At 49.8% G+C, this 14,959-nt stretch overlaps 1 protein-coding gene across 1 annotated transcript; it reads left to right on the forward strand.

Annotated features, from left to right (window-relative positions):
* The first annotated feature begins 3,397 nt into the window (after positions 1–3,397).
* Positions 3,398–6,110, forward strand: LOC124684016 (probable trehalose-phosphate phosphatase 6). Its single transcript, XM_047218430.1, has 9 exons — positions 3,398–3,761; positions 3,896–4,036; positions 4,148–4,318; positions 4,435–4,488; positions 4,597–4,698; positions 4,789–4,866; positions 5,000–5,069; positions 5,158–5,321; positions 5,603–6,110. The coding sequence occupies exons 1-9, from the start codon at positions 3,507–3,509 to the stop codon at positions 5,666–5,668; spliced, it is 1,101 nt and encodes a 366-aa protein (XP_047074386.1). The 5' UTR covers positions 3,398–3,506; the 3' UTR covers positions 5,669–6,110.
* Positions 6,111–14,959: the final 8,849 nt, after the last annotated feature.

A 14,959-nucleotide genomic window follows, 5' to 3' on the forward strand; every position in this document is an offset into this window, starting at 1 on the left:
CTACAGGAGATTCTCCTCCGGAAAGGATTCTCCGCGAGGGTGGTGCATCGGTTGATGCAGTTGGTCAAGGGTGGCCAGACTGCCATTAACGTCAATGGAGAGATTGGGCCGTTCTTCCGTAACGCTAGGGGAGTTCGGCAAGGCGACCCTCTCTCCCCGATTCTGTTTGACTTCATGGTGGACGGGCTTGCAGCCATTTTGACAAAGGCTAGCTCCGCGGGACACATTGAGGGTGTGATCCCGCACCTCATCCCAGGAGGGGTTTCGCACCTCCAGTATGCGGACGACACTATGGTGTTAATCAGACCTACGGGGGTAGGGATTGCGAACCTTAAGACTATTCTCCTATGCTTTGAGAATATGTCGGGGCTCAAAATCAACTTTGACAAGAGTGAGGTGGTTGTGACAGGGGTCACCCTGGAGCTCCAACACCGGGTTGCGAGCTTGCTTAACTGCAAAAGGGGGGAGTTCCCGATTAAGTATCTGGGCTTGCCTATTAGTGACAAGCCGCTTAGGGTAGCGGATTGGAACTTCTTGCCAGAGAAGATTGGGCATAGGGTTGACCCCTGGCAAGGACTGTTCCTGGCTTCGGCGGGTAGGCTGGAGCTGACCAACTCTTGTCTTTCCAGCCTCCCGCAGTTTGCCATGAGCCTATATATGCTCTTTGATAGTACGCACAAGGCCATGGACAAACCGCGTTGCCGCTTCTTTTGGGAAGGAGTGGGCAACAAACGAAAGTACCACATGGTTGACTGGGCTACGGTGTGTAAGCCTAAGTCGTTCGGAGGATTGGGAATCCTCAACACCAAACTCATGAACATCGCCCTGATGCTCAAATGGATTTGGAAGCTCTACCAGGACGCCGAGGGTCTGCGGGCGTACATCATACGTGCAAAGTACCTGAGGGGTCGGGACCTCTTTGATGGTACTGTGCCCACAAAAGGCTCCCAGTTCTGGAATTCCATCCAAAAAATAAAATGGTATTTCAAGCTGGGAGCCAAACATGTGGCGCGAAATGGGCGACGCACGAGGTTTTGGTTTGACTGGTGGACGGGCCGGGGACCCTTCATGGCTAGGTTCCCCCGCCTCTTTAGCTGCTGCACTGATCCGTTGATATCAGTCGCTGATGCGGCACCACGGGATGAGAACCCGGGGGAATGGGGTGTTGAATTTCGGCGTCCTTTTGGCACGGCTGAAATGGTGGAATGGGACAACCTGTGTCGGGAGGCCATGGGATGGCAGCCAGGGATCGAGGAGGACACGGTCTCCTGGTCCATCGACGCTTCTGGTTCCTTCACTACCAACTCGGTCTATCTGGCACTGACACAGGGGGCGTCGGTGACCTGCTTCAAGGAGGCCTGGCGCACTAGGGTCCCTCCCAAGATCAAGGTCTTCTTGTGGCAACTAATCCGAGGACGCCTTCCCTCGTGTGACCAAGTTGCTAAAAGACATGGACCTTCGGATGGGAGGTGTGCGCTTTGTCAGGAGGTGGAAGATTGTAACCACATCTTCTTCTCCTGTCCCATCGCCGTAATGATGTGGGCTGGGGTTAGGGAACTCCTCCACCGTGGACCGGAACCTCGCCGGCCGGGGAGTTCATTGCAATCGCCCAAGGCCTGTACGGCCCGATGCGTAGGCTAGTTTGGTTTACGTTCGCAGCCCAATGCTGGTCCTTGTGGACTATCCGCAACAAGCTTACCATTGAAGGAAAGTTGATCGGACACCCGGCTGATGTCTTTTACCACATGTTGATACATATGCAGTGCTGGAGGGTTCTGGTCAGACAGAGGGATCGGGCGATGCTGGACGCGGCGATGGACGACGTCAGGAGACTTTATGCAAGACTGCGAGCTGAGTAGCGGAGACCCCAGGCGGTGGCTACATCATGGACTTCCTTAGTTATCTATCTATCTATCCCTGTGGTAGCTATGTGTGTGCTGGCTGGGAGTGCTCTGTCTTGCACTCTTGTATCTTTCTGTGACGTGGGTTGGGAATGACCTGTGTGTGCCTTAGGGCGAACTATGTGTGGGTGCTCTGTAAGACTATGTTGGTTGTGTGTGCTTTATTTATAAAGCTGGGCGGAGTGGCCTTCTGTTTAAAAAAGTCCTCTTCCAATTTTCTCCAAGGAAATTGAGCAGCTCGCCAGCTTCTGGATCCAGCAACTGAACCACGCCCTTCGTCTCCTTCGCCTCCATGGGCAACAATCACACCACCATCTCGAAAAAAACAATGAAATGAAAATAACTTAAACAGAAAAAGTAAACTCTTCCACCGAGACGAGAGGCCATGTTCCGCCACAACTCAAGACCCATAGCCACCAGAGCAAACCGGTAACGTTGTCGAGGAGGGGTGGCGGAAACCTAGCTAGATGTGTTTTACTTTGGGCGCCTCCCGATGGCGCCTGTCCCTGACTCTCGTACCGGTTCGTTTCTGAAAGAAGTTGGTCCCTCAGCCGGGATTCGTTCTGAACTTAGCTCCATACCGAGCTTGGCTTCATTGCCTAGAGTCGACAGCTAGGAGACCGGCCCTTGGATGCGCTGTGCGCAGTGCATGCATGATGCATGGGCGATGGATCCATGAGGCCTGGGCTGTGGAGGTAGGTGCGTGCACGTAGGGACAAACACGGGAGAAGACAATGGCGGTGGCGGTGGCGGTGGCGCGGGGCAGCGTGTCAGCGGAAGCAGCCATGGGGTTGCCGTACGCGCGCGCATGGCCGAGCGGGAGGCCGCCCACGGAGATGTCGCCACGAGGGAGCGGCCGCGCTGGGTGTCACGCGCGAGGCCTGTGGTGTCACCCCACCCCACGCGTCCGCTCGCGGCCGAGCGCCGTGTCGCCCGCCTGGTGGTCCGCCGGTTCGCTGTATCTTTGTCGCGTCCGCCGGCCGCTCGCGGTTGCGCTGCCCCTCAGCTGAGCCGTCGCCGTGCTGGATGTGGGGGGCGGCTGCCGTCGACGTGTCGCGCGCCACTGCTGGGTAGCTGACTCACTGGGGGCCGGGTCCTTGGTTGCGTTGCGTTGCACACTTGCACCTACCGACCAAACACATAGGCGCACCTGCCAAGCGGGCCCTGCTTAATTTGTCGATGCGGGCCACCACCTTCGTCAACATCGCGACGGCCGGACTTGAAGTCGACGCAGCAGCGGCGGCGGCGGCGGCCAAGGTCGGCGTGCCGTACGTGCGAACGTTTAGCCCGGAGGCTCTCGGCGGCCCAGAGGTCGGGGTTGGCTGCTTTCGTCTTTCTTGTCGTGGTGGGACCCACCGAGAACCGGACGGGGCCCCGCGAATGGCACCTCGATCGATCGGCTGGGCCCGCGCCCAGTCGATTCGCGTCGTGCTCTCGGCTTCCCGCCCGATCTATAAATAATCGCCTCCCGCCTCGCCTCCTAGACACACCCAAGCTCTCTCCCTCCGCTCTCCCAGCCTCGCCTTGCAACAGCAGAGCAGCAGTCAAGCAGCCAGCTCGAGGCTTCGACCGGATCACCGGCTTCCTTGAGCAGTTGCCCTGGCGATGACGAAGCAGAGCGTGGTGGTGCCGGAGGTGGCCGCGGCGACGCCGCCCAACACGGCGGCCCTGTTCCCGTACCCACCGCCGAGGGCCATGCCCGGCGTCTCCGTGCGCAAGAAGTACCTGCAGGCGCAGATGGAGCTGGGCTCCGGCCTCATCAGCGGATGGGTCGAGTCCATGAGGGCCTCCTCGCCCACGCACGCCAAGGCGGCCGCCGCGCTCGCCGCCGGCGTCGACGACGAGCACGCCGCGTGGATGGTCAGTGCGCCACTCCATCACAAAATGATCGATTCCTTGTAGCTTGCGTGACGATAGATGCTCGGTTACCGCTGCTCTGTTTCTTCTTCTCGTGCTGAAACGTACGCGTCTCTGTGTTTGGTCGGTGGCTGCAGGCGAAGCACCCGTCGGCGCTCACCATGTTCGACCAGATCGTGGCCGCCTCCAAGGGTAAACGCATCGTCATGTTCCTCGACTACGACGGCACGCTCTCCCCCATCGTTGACGACCCCGACGCCGCCTTCATGAGCGACACGGTAAATAGCTAGCAGCTGCCTGCCTGAAACACTGCGCTCCAAATTGCGTCATGCATGCCTGCCTGTTTCGTATCTGATCAGTGATCACCGTGCATTTGTTGCTCTGCTCAGATGCGGCTTGCAGTGCGGAGCGTCGCCAAGCAGTTCCCTACGGCCATCGTCAGCGGCCGGTGCCGCGACAAGGTGTTTGATTTCGTGAAACTGGCGGAGCTGTACTACGCCGGCAGCCACGGCATGGACATCAAGGGCCCAGCCAAGGCCTCCCGGCACACCAAGGCCAAGGTTAATTTGCACCCAGCTTGATCTTGCAGTTAGTTTGCACCCAGCTTGATCGACGTACGGCCACTCAAAATGGCTAGATACTTATCTCGCTCTGCTTTCCCTTGTGTGGTTCACAGGCCAAAGGAGTTCTCTTTCAGCCGGCCAGCGAGTTCATCCCCATGATACAACAGGTACCCAACACAATATGTTTGTTCTTCTGTTTATGTTCTTGCTCTGGCATGTTACTCAATTTGGTTGGGGCTCTCGACCTGATGGAAACTCGTTTGTTTGTTTGTTAGGTGAACGAATCTCTGATAGAAAAGACCAAGTGCATACCTGGATCTAAGGTGGAGAACAACAAGTTCTGCGTGTCTGTCCACTTCAGATGTGTGGAGGAAAAGGTATGCCAAATGTTCCTTTTCCTTTTCCTCGTCTTCTTTCTCTCAGGTAGCCTTCGGTATCTGACGACGCACCTGTGCCTGTAAATGCAGAGCTGGAGCACATTGGCAGACATAGTGAAGGCGGTGCTCAAGGACTACCCCAAGCTCAAGCTCACACAGGGAAGAAAGGTGCGCCATGCCACACCTCTCGCAGTCGTCAATCTTCGCTTGCCTGCTCCGTTGCTCATTACTAGTTAGTCAGATGTCGTCGTTGCCGATCACTAAGTCGTTTTCCTTTCATTGGATTCTTCCCCTGTAATAGGTGCTGGAGATCCGGCCCACCATCAAGTGGGACAAGGGCAAGGCCCTCGAGTTCCTCCTCGAGTCGCTCGGTAAGATCCACAGATAGCGCTCGAAAACAACACTTCTTGTCCCCATGCTCGACCATGTCCTGACCATGATCTGCTCTGCAATTTGCAGGGTTCGCCGACTGCAGCAACGTGATGCCGGTGTACATCGGCGACGACCGCACCGACGAGGACGCCTTCAAGGTGCTACGGAAGCGAGGCCAGGGCGTCGGCATCCTCGTCTCCAAGCACGCCAAGGACACCAACGCCTCCTACTCGCTGCAGGAGCCCGCCGAGGCAAGTGCACAATGCATAATATTCAGTATTTTTCCAACATTTTTCAAGCACGGCACGCGCTATGCTACTGGTGTGGCTGCGATCGCGCGTAGTTTTCTGCTATTTATCTCTAGTCCGCCTCACGAATGCGAGCTGTCCCGGGGGCCACCGGCGACGCCGTCGCCGTCGGTGTCGCGGCCCGGCCGCTCCATTAAATTCCGCCGGCGTCTGCTTCTGCCCTCCACTTGCCCACGCGCGCCATGACGCTGACAAGTGATTCCTCTTGCATTGGCTCCTTGCAGGTCATGGAATTCCTGCTGCGGCTCGTCGAGTGGGATCGCCTCTCCAAGTCCCGGCCCAGGTGGTGATGCTCGATCATCCATGGACAGGCCAGACGGATCATTAACATACTGCTACCGAGTTAATTAACTACTCCCCTGCGACCTTGCAACTAGGAGGAGATTATCGTGTGGATTAGAAGCATATATATGCTGATACATAGCCATGGACTGTCTACGGATCTTCATCAGTAGTTACCTAGCTCCCCGTGTTGTGCGTGGTGCATGCCCAGCTTGTACCTTGCTGTACGCTGTCAGTGTGTGCGTCCGCGCGCGTGCTGATTTGCGCATCCCTTCTTTTTCTGGGACGCGCCTGGCGGCTGTTGCTGGCTTGGCTAAGCTATCTGGCGGCGCAGGAAGGTGGCAAAATCACCTACCCGTGTAATTATATATAACTTCTGATTACGCGTGTACAAGAGTAATATATATGAAATGAAGAGCAAGACAAGAGCATATATGCATCTTAAGTTTCTGTTCATGTGTCTGCTTCATATCTCAACGAAGCTCTTTGCATCAAACATCACCATTGCCAATTTATTCCTAGAACTTCACACCCATTGTTATTTTGTTTCCTGACAAGGAAGAGCAAGCCTACAGGCTCCATATCTTCAGATGCAGACAACTAATAGGATCGCAAATATGTCAAGCATCAAAGGTCCAACAGGCAACTGGTCGCAAATATGCATTGCATGTTATCAATAGTATGCACTATATGTTGTCAGCTCAAAAGCTTTTCATAAAGTGGTTCATTTCTTCTCAGCGTCAGTTCTCTGAACGCAATGAGCACGATCTGTTCGTTTCGCTAAGATATGGTTCCTGAAAATGGGTATTCTTGAAAATAGGTCAAGGTAGACGTTAATCAAACTAAGATATTGACAAGCTAGTGATACAAGAATGCAATCACGACCAGACTTTGTGACGTCACCTCTACTCCCTAGATAATAATGTTCGACTAACTTACTCTTCTTTACTCCCACCAGGGTAGCTGACAAATCTTCCCTACAAATTCCTAGGCCTTTATGGATCTTCGGGGGTCTTGGGTATGAGGAAAGTCCTATAATCGAGGCAAAGATAAGAGACAATATAGATGAAACATAAAGCAATAGATTACACCAAGAATCTCATTTCAAAGTGTGATGCGAGGCTAGGCCCTAGCTCTCAACCTGTTAGGACAACACGCATGATTAGATCAACCGTCATAAAATGTCGTATTAAAATCCTTATATATGAATAAAAATAGTCTTGCAATCTCGCCAATCACGAAGGAATAAATAGTATAAGTATGAACGACAATGGAGAACGCTAGGGAAATGGCTATGGAGATGGTGGTGATGGCAGCGGCAGATCTTTATCGGTACTCTTTTGGTGGGTATGGTTTGATCTCTTCTTATATACGGTGAACGAGTGTAGGGTTTTGGAGGTCTTATGTTGCAAATTTCTTGTGTGGACCTTCTCGAAAGTTGCTTGGCCTGATCTCACGGATCCACCGACACTTAGTAGAGTCAGATGGCATGATCAAGTGTTGATCGTACCTGTGCTTGTTAAGTCTCATTTCACATCATTTTGAGGTCTTGTTGACTTGGGCTTTCCCCAATCACGTGATTTTTTACATATATGATGAGATATCATCATAAAGTGTCCTCTCTGCAAAGAAACAAATCGCCAAAAATATTGCATATATATGTAATAATTAGTGATTGATGGCAGGTCTGAGTGATCATCTCATCAATATCTTCAGAATTGTCCGGTTTGAACAAAGATAAAAATGACTATAAAGGCCCTTATCAAAATGCCCAAGCTCAAACCTTAACCATCCTTGAGCTAGAACTAAAATCATAATGAACTGAAACCGAAATAATGAGAAAGTCAGTTCATATAGGGTCGATTGTCCAAGATATCTCACACTTCTTTCACCTGAAAGCTTAGCATATATATAATAGGAGAGAGATAATCATATAAGCTTTTGTATGCCAAGACAACTAAAACAGAAATTTCATTAAGACGGGCAAGACTTCAATTAAGAGTGCCTGCCGAGAAACACTTGGAAGGTTCGAAGCATAAATAAATTATTCTAATTCTTCTAGTGAACACTTGGAAGATTCGGAGCATAAACAAATTAACAGTGTGAGGGCATGCGGGCGTGGCATTAGGGTATCTTATTCAACACCCACATAATCAAAACAGGACTCTAACACTCTTTATAATCAATGCTGAGCCCATGATTAGGCCTTCGTCACGCCGTTATATTTTGTTCTAGATCAGCTCGAGTCCTTCTATGCTGTTGTGGTTGAGCCTGAACCGCTTACTCAAAACTTTCATGATCCGCTACATTTACCCTGCAACTTCATTAAGGAGCTAGACATTGAGGTGATTAACTTTCGATCTTGGTTCGGAGTTGGGCTTTGTGGGATGCATAGTCATGCAGCGAAAAGCGCTTTGGTTGATCATCCGCTAAGGGATTTTGGTCCTATAAGCCTCATCCACCTGGTGGCCAAGCTCTTCGCCAAGGTACTCTCCTACGGATATTCCCTAGAATCGACGATCTGGTCAGTCCCATATGGAATGTGTTCATCGGCGGCCGCATCCTCCATGACATTTTTTCTAGGCGTGTCAATCCGCTCGCCTACTGCATCAACTAGGAGACTCACGAGTTCTAATCAAAATGGACTTGGCTCGCACATTCGATTTTTTATCTTGTCCCTTCCTCTTCGAAGCGCTCTAGCGGTATGGCTTTGGGGTTCGGTTCCTAGACTGGTTGGCAATTCTTCTTGTATCTGCAAACACCAGAGTGCTCCTCAACGCAGAACCAGGCCCTCGATGTGGAATCAACGCGATCTATGCCAGAGTGACCCGCTATCCCCATAGATGTTCGTCCTCGCCATCGACGCTATGGGAGGCACGTTTTGTCGCACCACTGAGCTAGGTGTGCTACGACAGCTCCACCCGTGACGCATTCTACCGTCGATCTAGCTATATGCAAACGACATGATCCTATTCTGTCATCCTCTCTTGGAGGAAGCTAAGGCATTCAAAGAGTTGCTGAAGCTCTTCGGCCGCACGTCTGGGTTATGCATCAATTACACCAAAAGCACCACCACACTCATCCGATGTGCTCCAGTGGATGTGGAACCGACCATGGAGCTGCTAGGTAGCCCCATTGTCGAGCTACCCCTAACCTACCTGGGATTCAACTCATTGTACGAAAGCCTACATGACGAGGGTGCTCCCCGGCAATGCCCACCATGAGGGGCTTAGGGTTGACGGAATCCTGCAGGCTAGCACGAGACATTGGATACCAAACAAACGGGGAGAGAGATTTACCCAGGTTCGGGGCCCTCGATGAGGTAAAACCCTTACTTCCTGCTTGTCTGATCTTGATTATCGAATATATCGGGTTACAATGGGGTAGCCGATAGGTTGTGTTGGTTGTCTTGCCGAGAGGCAAGGATTGTAGGTTTCTAGCTCTGACTTGCGGTGGTTCTACCTATTGAAGTTGTTTTTCGACAGGCCCTCTCCTGGCCTTTATATAGCAGGCCAGGTCCCGAGAGTCTTGTTCGAACTCGACTAGGTTATAACGAGATCTATTCTAGTTTTTTCCTTTTACGGTGTCTTCTTGCCTTGTTCGTAAAGAATCCATCTTTTGGTAGGTATCTTTGCTGGAACCGACGTATAGGCCCACCTTGGCTGTTGGGCAATCTTCATGGGCCCCTAGTTGGGCCGGAGGAGGTAGTCTAATGTCAAGTACCCAAAGGCCGGGTAATGCCCACATCAGTAGCCCCCGAGTGACTGGCTGAAGTAAAGCTTCGGGCAGGGACTATAATTGTTTTCATTTGAATATCCTTAACCGTTGGAGAGAATTGGTCCCTCTTCATTATTTTGAAGTCGAATTTGCTTGATATCGGGTGCGCGTCCAGCGCTCCCGATGGGAGTAGCCCTCGAGTCTAGGGACGGATGCTTGCAACAATGCATAGACTCAAGTCGAGTAGTCCAATATTGTAGATCCTTCAGATGCTTTATAAATGAGGAGCTGATAATTTTGATGACATCATCAGTGATGTGGCCTCTGCGACGGCTCGATTGATAGGACATGACCTAACAGGCCCACCCTATATATGCGTGGTCAGTTTGGAAATGACTGGTCCTTGCGCGTTGACCGAGGCGTTTCCTCGATTTTCGTGCGTAGTGGGGGTAATGGGCCGCCGGTTTCTCTCCCTTCTTGACACGTGTGCAGCTAGATTCTCGTCCACTTCCCCTCAATGCGGATTCAATGGCCACGATTCACAACAATTCTTCATTATAAAAGGGGAGCGTTTAGTTTTAATTTTTCACCCCGCCGCACTCCTCATCTTATTCCTTGCCTTTGTCTCACCATCTCCTCTGCATCCAAGAGCTCTCTTGATGTCATGGGCAAGAAGAGGATGACCGCTAGCTCCAGTGCCGCTGCAAGCACTGCTAGAGCCAAAGCGCCCTTCGCATCGCGCAAAGCGGGCGCCACCGCCAATCTCGACTGGACGGCCTCCTCCATCTCAAAGCGTGACAAAAACAAGTTGAGGATGCTGGGGCTCATCTCTTTCGATGAGTCAGAGTTCGTTCATTCAGGTTCTGTCTCTTGCCCAAAGCCTCCCAAGGGCTTCACCATCATGTTTTCTGCCTTTTTGCACCATGGGCTATCTCTCCCAGCCCACGAGTTCCTCCGTTGCATTCTTTTCTCCTATGGGATTCAGCTTTGACAAATGACCCCAAACACCACTCTCCACCTCGCCATTTTCATCACCGTCTGCGAAGCCTTCCTCGGCATTGACCCCCACTGGTGTATTTGGCGGAAAATTCTCTTTGTCATGCGCCACAGCAGAGGCGAAAGTCCTCACGTTGTCGGCGGATTCGGTTTCGTCTTCAGGAAAGAAGTCAAGTACTTTAACTTTCCTATGAGGGAATTTGTCCAGGGCTGGCGAAAAAAATGGTTCTATCTCAAGGACCGCCCAGCGACAGGCTATCGCTCTAACCTGCCGCCATTTGAAGATATTCTCGAGGCAATGTCGAAGAAGTCTAGGCAGAACGCTTTGACTGCCGAAGAGAGCGAGGTGGATGACCAACTGTACGAAAAGACCTTAGATCTGAAGAGTGCAGAAGGTCAAACAATGTGTGGAACCGAAGTTGTTGCCCTGTTTCTGAAGCGTCGCGTGCAACCATTGATGTCGAGAAGTCATCAACTTTGGATGCACACTGGCCCCAACAACAAGACACGGATCAACTCGGCTGACTTCACAGAGAGCGAGCGTCGGGATGAAGTGAGACGCCTGACACGCTTCAGCCAAGAAGACACCATAGCCATGACGTCAGCTCAATCCCCTTATGGCATTCTTCATCTCCCTTCCGTGGTAATTTTTGTTACTTAATAATGTTGCAATCAATTTCACTCTTTGCACTCAAAACTAACACTTTCTCTTTGTCTTAACAGCCTTCTAATCCCGCACCGTGCTATCCTCCAGCACCGGAGAGTGGAACAACTCCTGAAGATGATGACATGTCAGAAGAAACCGAAGATAACCCCGATGTGATCGAAGACAGCGATGCTTCGAGTGATGAAGATCATGAAGATGTCGCACTTCTTGCTTCCAAGCGTCGCAAGAGAGTCGATGATGACTTGATTGAAACAGCGGAGTTGAGGCCTAGCGGGCGCAATGACGATGATGCTAATGTAAGTCCTCCCGACGCACCTTCTCGTGAAGCTTCAGCTCCCCCAACTCCAAAGAGATCATCGGGTTTCTTCGCCGACGAAGATGATTTGATGTCAAATTCATAAGTTCCTTTTCCTTTTGTTTCTTCCTTAATACTTTCTGGTAATCTTCATCTTATCATGGTCCATGTTTTTTGAATAGTTCGGATGGAGACAGAGACCTTCCTCCTATGAAGAAGACGAAGATTAGCTCTGACAAGCCAGAATCGACGAAGGAATCGACGCCCATATCTCCCGAAGATGAACCAACTGTTCCTCTTCTTCCAAGGAAAGTCGTGGCCAAGGTCAAAGGTTCTTCCGTTGCTCCTTCAGCAGGCGCTTCCATTCCTCCATCGTCGAGCGATCATGTAAGTGTTTTTCCTTTTAATAATCCGCACCCAGCAGCCCCCGAGCCGATAGTTGGCTGGTCGAAGCCGAGTATTGGTTATGATAGTCTTGTAGAACATTTTGACATACTCCTTCTATTCCTCTATTGCATCTGATAGCGTGCAAGACACACGTCCGTTGGGAACCCCAAGAGGAAGGTGTGATGCGTACAGCAGCAAGTTTTCCCTCAGTAAGAAACCAAGGTTATCAAACCAGTAGGAGTCAAGGAACACGTGAAGGTTGTTGGTGACGGAGTGTAGTGCGGCGCAACACCAGGGATTCCGGCGCCAACGTGGAACCTGCACAACACAATCAAAGTACTTTGCCCCAACGTAACAGTGAGGTTGTCAATTGATACGTCTCCGACGTATCGATAATTTCTTATGTTCCATGCCACTTTATTGATGATATCTACATGTTTTATACACATTATATGTCGTATTTATGCATTTTCCGGCACTAACCTATTAACGAGATGCCGAAGAGCCGATTGTTGTTTTCTGCTGTTTTTGGTTTCAGAAATCCTACAAAGGAAATATTCTCGGAATTGGACGAAATCAACGCCCGGGGTCCTATTTTTGCACGAAGCTTCCGAAGACCGAGGGGAAAGGAAGTGGGGCCACGAGGCGCCGACACACTAGGGCGGCGCGGCCTGGCCCTTGGCCGCGCCGGCCTGGTGTGTGGGGCCCTCGTGTGGCCCCACGCGTTGCCCTTCCGCCTACTTAAAGCCTTCGTCGCGAAACCCCCAGTACCGAGAGCCACGATACGGAAAACCTGACTGAGACGCCGCCGCCGCCAATCCCATCTCGGGGGATTTTGGAGATCACCTCCGGCACCCTGCCGGAGAGGGGATTCATCTCCCGGAGGACTCTTCACCGCCTTGGTCGCCTCCGGAGTGATGAGTTAGTAGTTCACCCCTGGACTATGGGTCCATAGCAGTAGGTAGATGGTTGTCTTCTCCTCATGTGCTTCATTGTCGGATCTTGTGAGCTGCCTAACATGATCAAGATCATCTATCTGTAATTCTATATGTTGTGTTTGTCGGGATCCGATGGATAGAGAATACTATGTTATGTTGATTATCAATCTATTACCTATGTGTTGTTTATGATCTTGCATGCTCTCCGTTATTAGTAGAGGCTCCGGCCAAGTTTTTGCTCTTAACTCCAAGAGGGAGTATTTATGCTCGATAGTGGGTTCATGCCTCCATTAAATCCGGGACGATGTGACGAAAGTTCTAAGGTTGTGGATGTGCTGTTGCCACTAGGGATAAAACATTGATGCTATGTCCGAGGGTGTAGTTATTGATTCCATTACGCACCATAATTAATGCAATTGTCTATTGTTTTGCAACTTAATACTGGAAGGGGTTCGGATGATAACCTGAAGGTGGACTTTTTAGGCATAGATGCATGCTGGATAGCGGTCTATGTACTTTGTCATAATGCCCAATTAAATCTCACAATATTCATCATATCATGTATGTGCATTGTTATGCCCTCTCTATTTGTCAATTGCCCGACTGTAATTTGTTCACCCAACATGCTATCTTATGGGAGAGACACCTCTAGTGAACTGTGGACCCCGGTCCATTCTTTTATATTGAAATACAAATCTGCTGCAATACTTGTTCTTTCTTGTTCTTTGCAAACAATCATCATCCACACTATACATCTAATCCTTTGTTACAGCAAGCCGGTCAGATTGACAACCTCAACTGTTTCGTTGGGGCAAAGTACTTTGGTTGTGTTGTGCGGGTTCCACGTTGGCGCCGAATCTCCGGTGTTGCGCCGCACTACATCCCGCCGCCATCAACCTTCAACGTGCTTCTTGGCTCCTCCTGGTTCGATAAACCTTGGTTTCTTTCTGAGGGAAAACTTGCCGCCATACACATCACACCTTCCTCTTGGGGTTCCCAACGGACGCGTGTTGTACGCGTATCAAGCATATTTTCTGGCGCCGTTGCCGTGGAGATCAAGACACGCTGCAAGGGGAGTCTCCACAATCCAATCTCTTTACTTTGTTTTTGTCTTGCTTTATTTTATTTACTACTTTGTTTGCTGCATTATATCAAAACACAAAAAAATTAGTTGCTAGCTTTACTTTATTTACTATCTTGCACTCTATATCAAAACACAAAAAAATTAGTTACTTGCATTTACTTTATCTAGTTTGCTTTATTTACTACTGTTAAAATGAGTAATCCTGAAGTTGAAGTTCGTTCGTTTAAGCAACAAGGGGGAGAATGTTTAAAAGATGCTTGGTATAGAATTAGTGATTCCCATAATAGGTGCACTAAGAAACACTCCACTACTATCCTACTCAGGAATTTTTATGTTGGTATCTCTAGCTGGAATAGGTATGTTCTTGATTGTCTCGCGGGAGGTAACTTCCTAGGCGCTCCTGCTTTAAAAGCTAGTTGCATTATTGAGAGTTTATTTGGAATACCACCTGTTAATGAAGTTAAAATTGAAGCCTCTCTTGAAGATGTCATGAAAAAGTTGGAAACCATAGAGCAAAACCTTCCAATTATTGATACTACTTTGAAAGCATTACTTGATAGCACTGATAAACTTGATAAATCTCTAGGTGGAATTAATGAGAGAATCGCCATCTTAGAATCTTGTGCTATTCATGATAATCAAACCCAAAGGATTAGTGAACTTGAAGAGGCCATGGGAACATTGAGTTCAACCTTTTCATCTATAAAGTTCAGAGAGAAAGCTTACGTGGGAAAGGAGCAAAGGTTCATGTATATCTCTAAGGGGCCTAAACCAAAAAGCTATTATAGGCCTAAAATTGATAAAGCTCTTAAAACCACTATAGATAAGGGAGCATCTAAGATACCCAATGGGATAAATTGTGAAAATAATGTCAATGCTTCATCTCTTGATAACACTTGATACACACTTTCTGCGCCTAGCTGAAAGGCGTTAAAGAAAAGCGCTTATGGGAGACAACCCATGTTTTTACTACAGTATTTTTGTTTTATATTTGAGTCTTGGAAGTTGTTTACTACTGTAGCAACCTCTCCTTATCTTAGTTTTGTGTTTTGTTGTGCCAAGTAAAGTTTTTGATAGAAAAGTTCATACTAGATTTGGATTACTGCGCAGTTACAGATTTCTTTGCTGTCACGAATTTCGACCTGCCTCCCTGTAGGTAGCTCAGAAAATTAAGCCAATTTACGTGCGTGATCCTCAGATATGTACGCAACTTTC

This window comes from Lolium rigidum, chromosome 1 (genome assembly GCF_022539505.1).
Source record: "Lolium rigidum isolate FL_2022 chromosome 1, APGP_CSIRO_Lrig_0.1, whole genome shotgun sequence".
NCBI classification, from domain to species: domain Eukaryota; kingdom Viridiplantae; phylum Streptophyta; class Magnoliopsida; order Poales; family Poaceae; genus Lolium; species Lolium rigidum.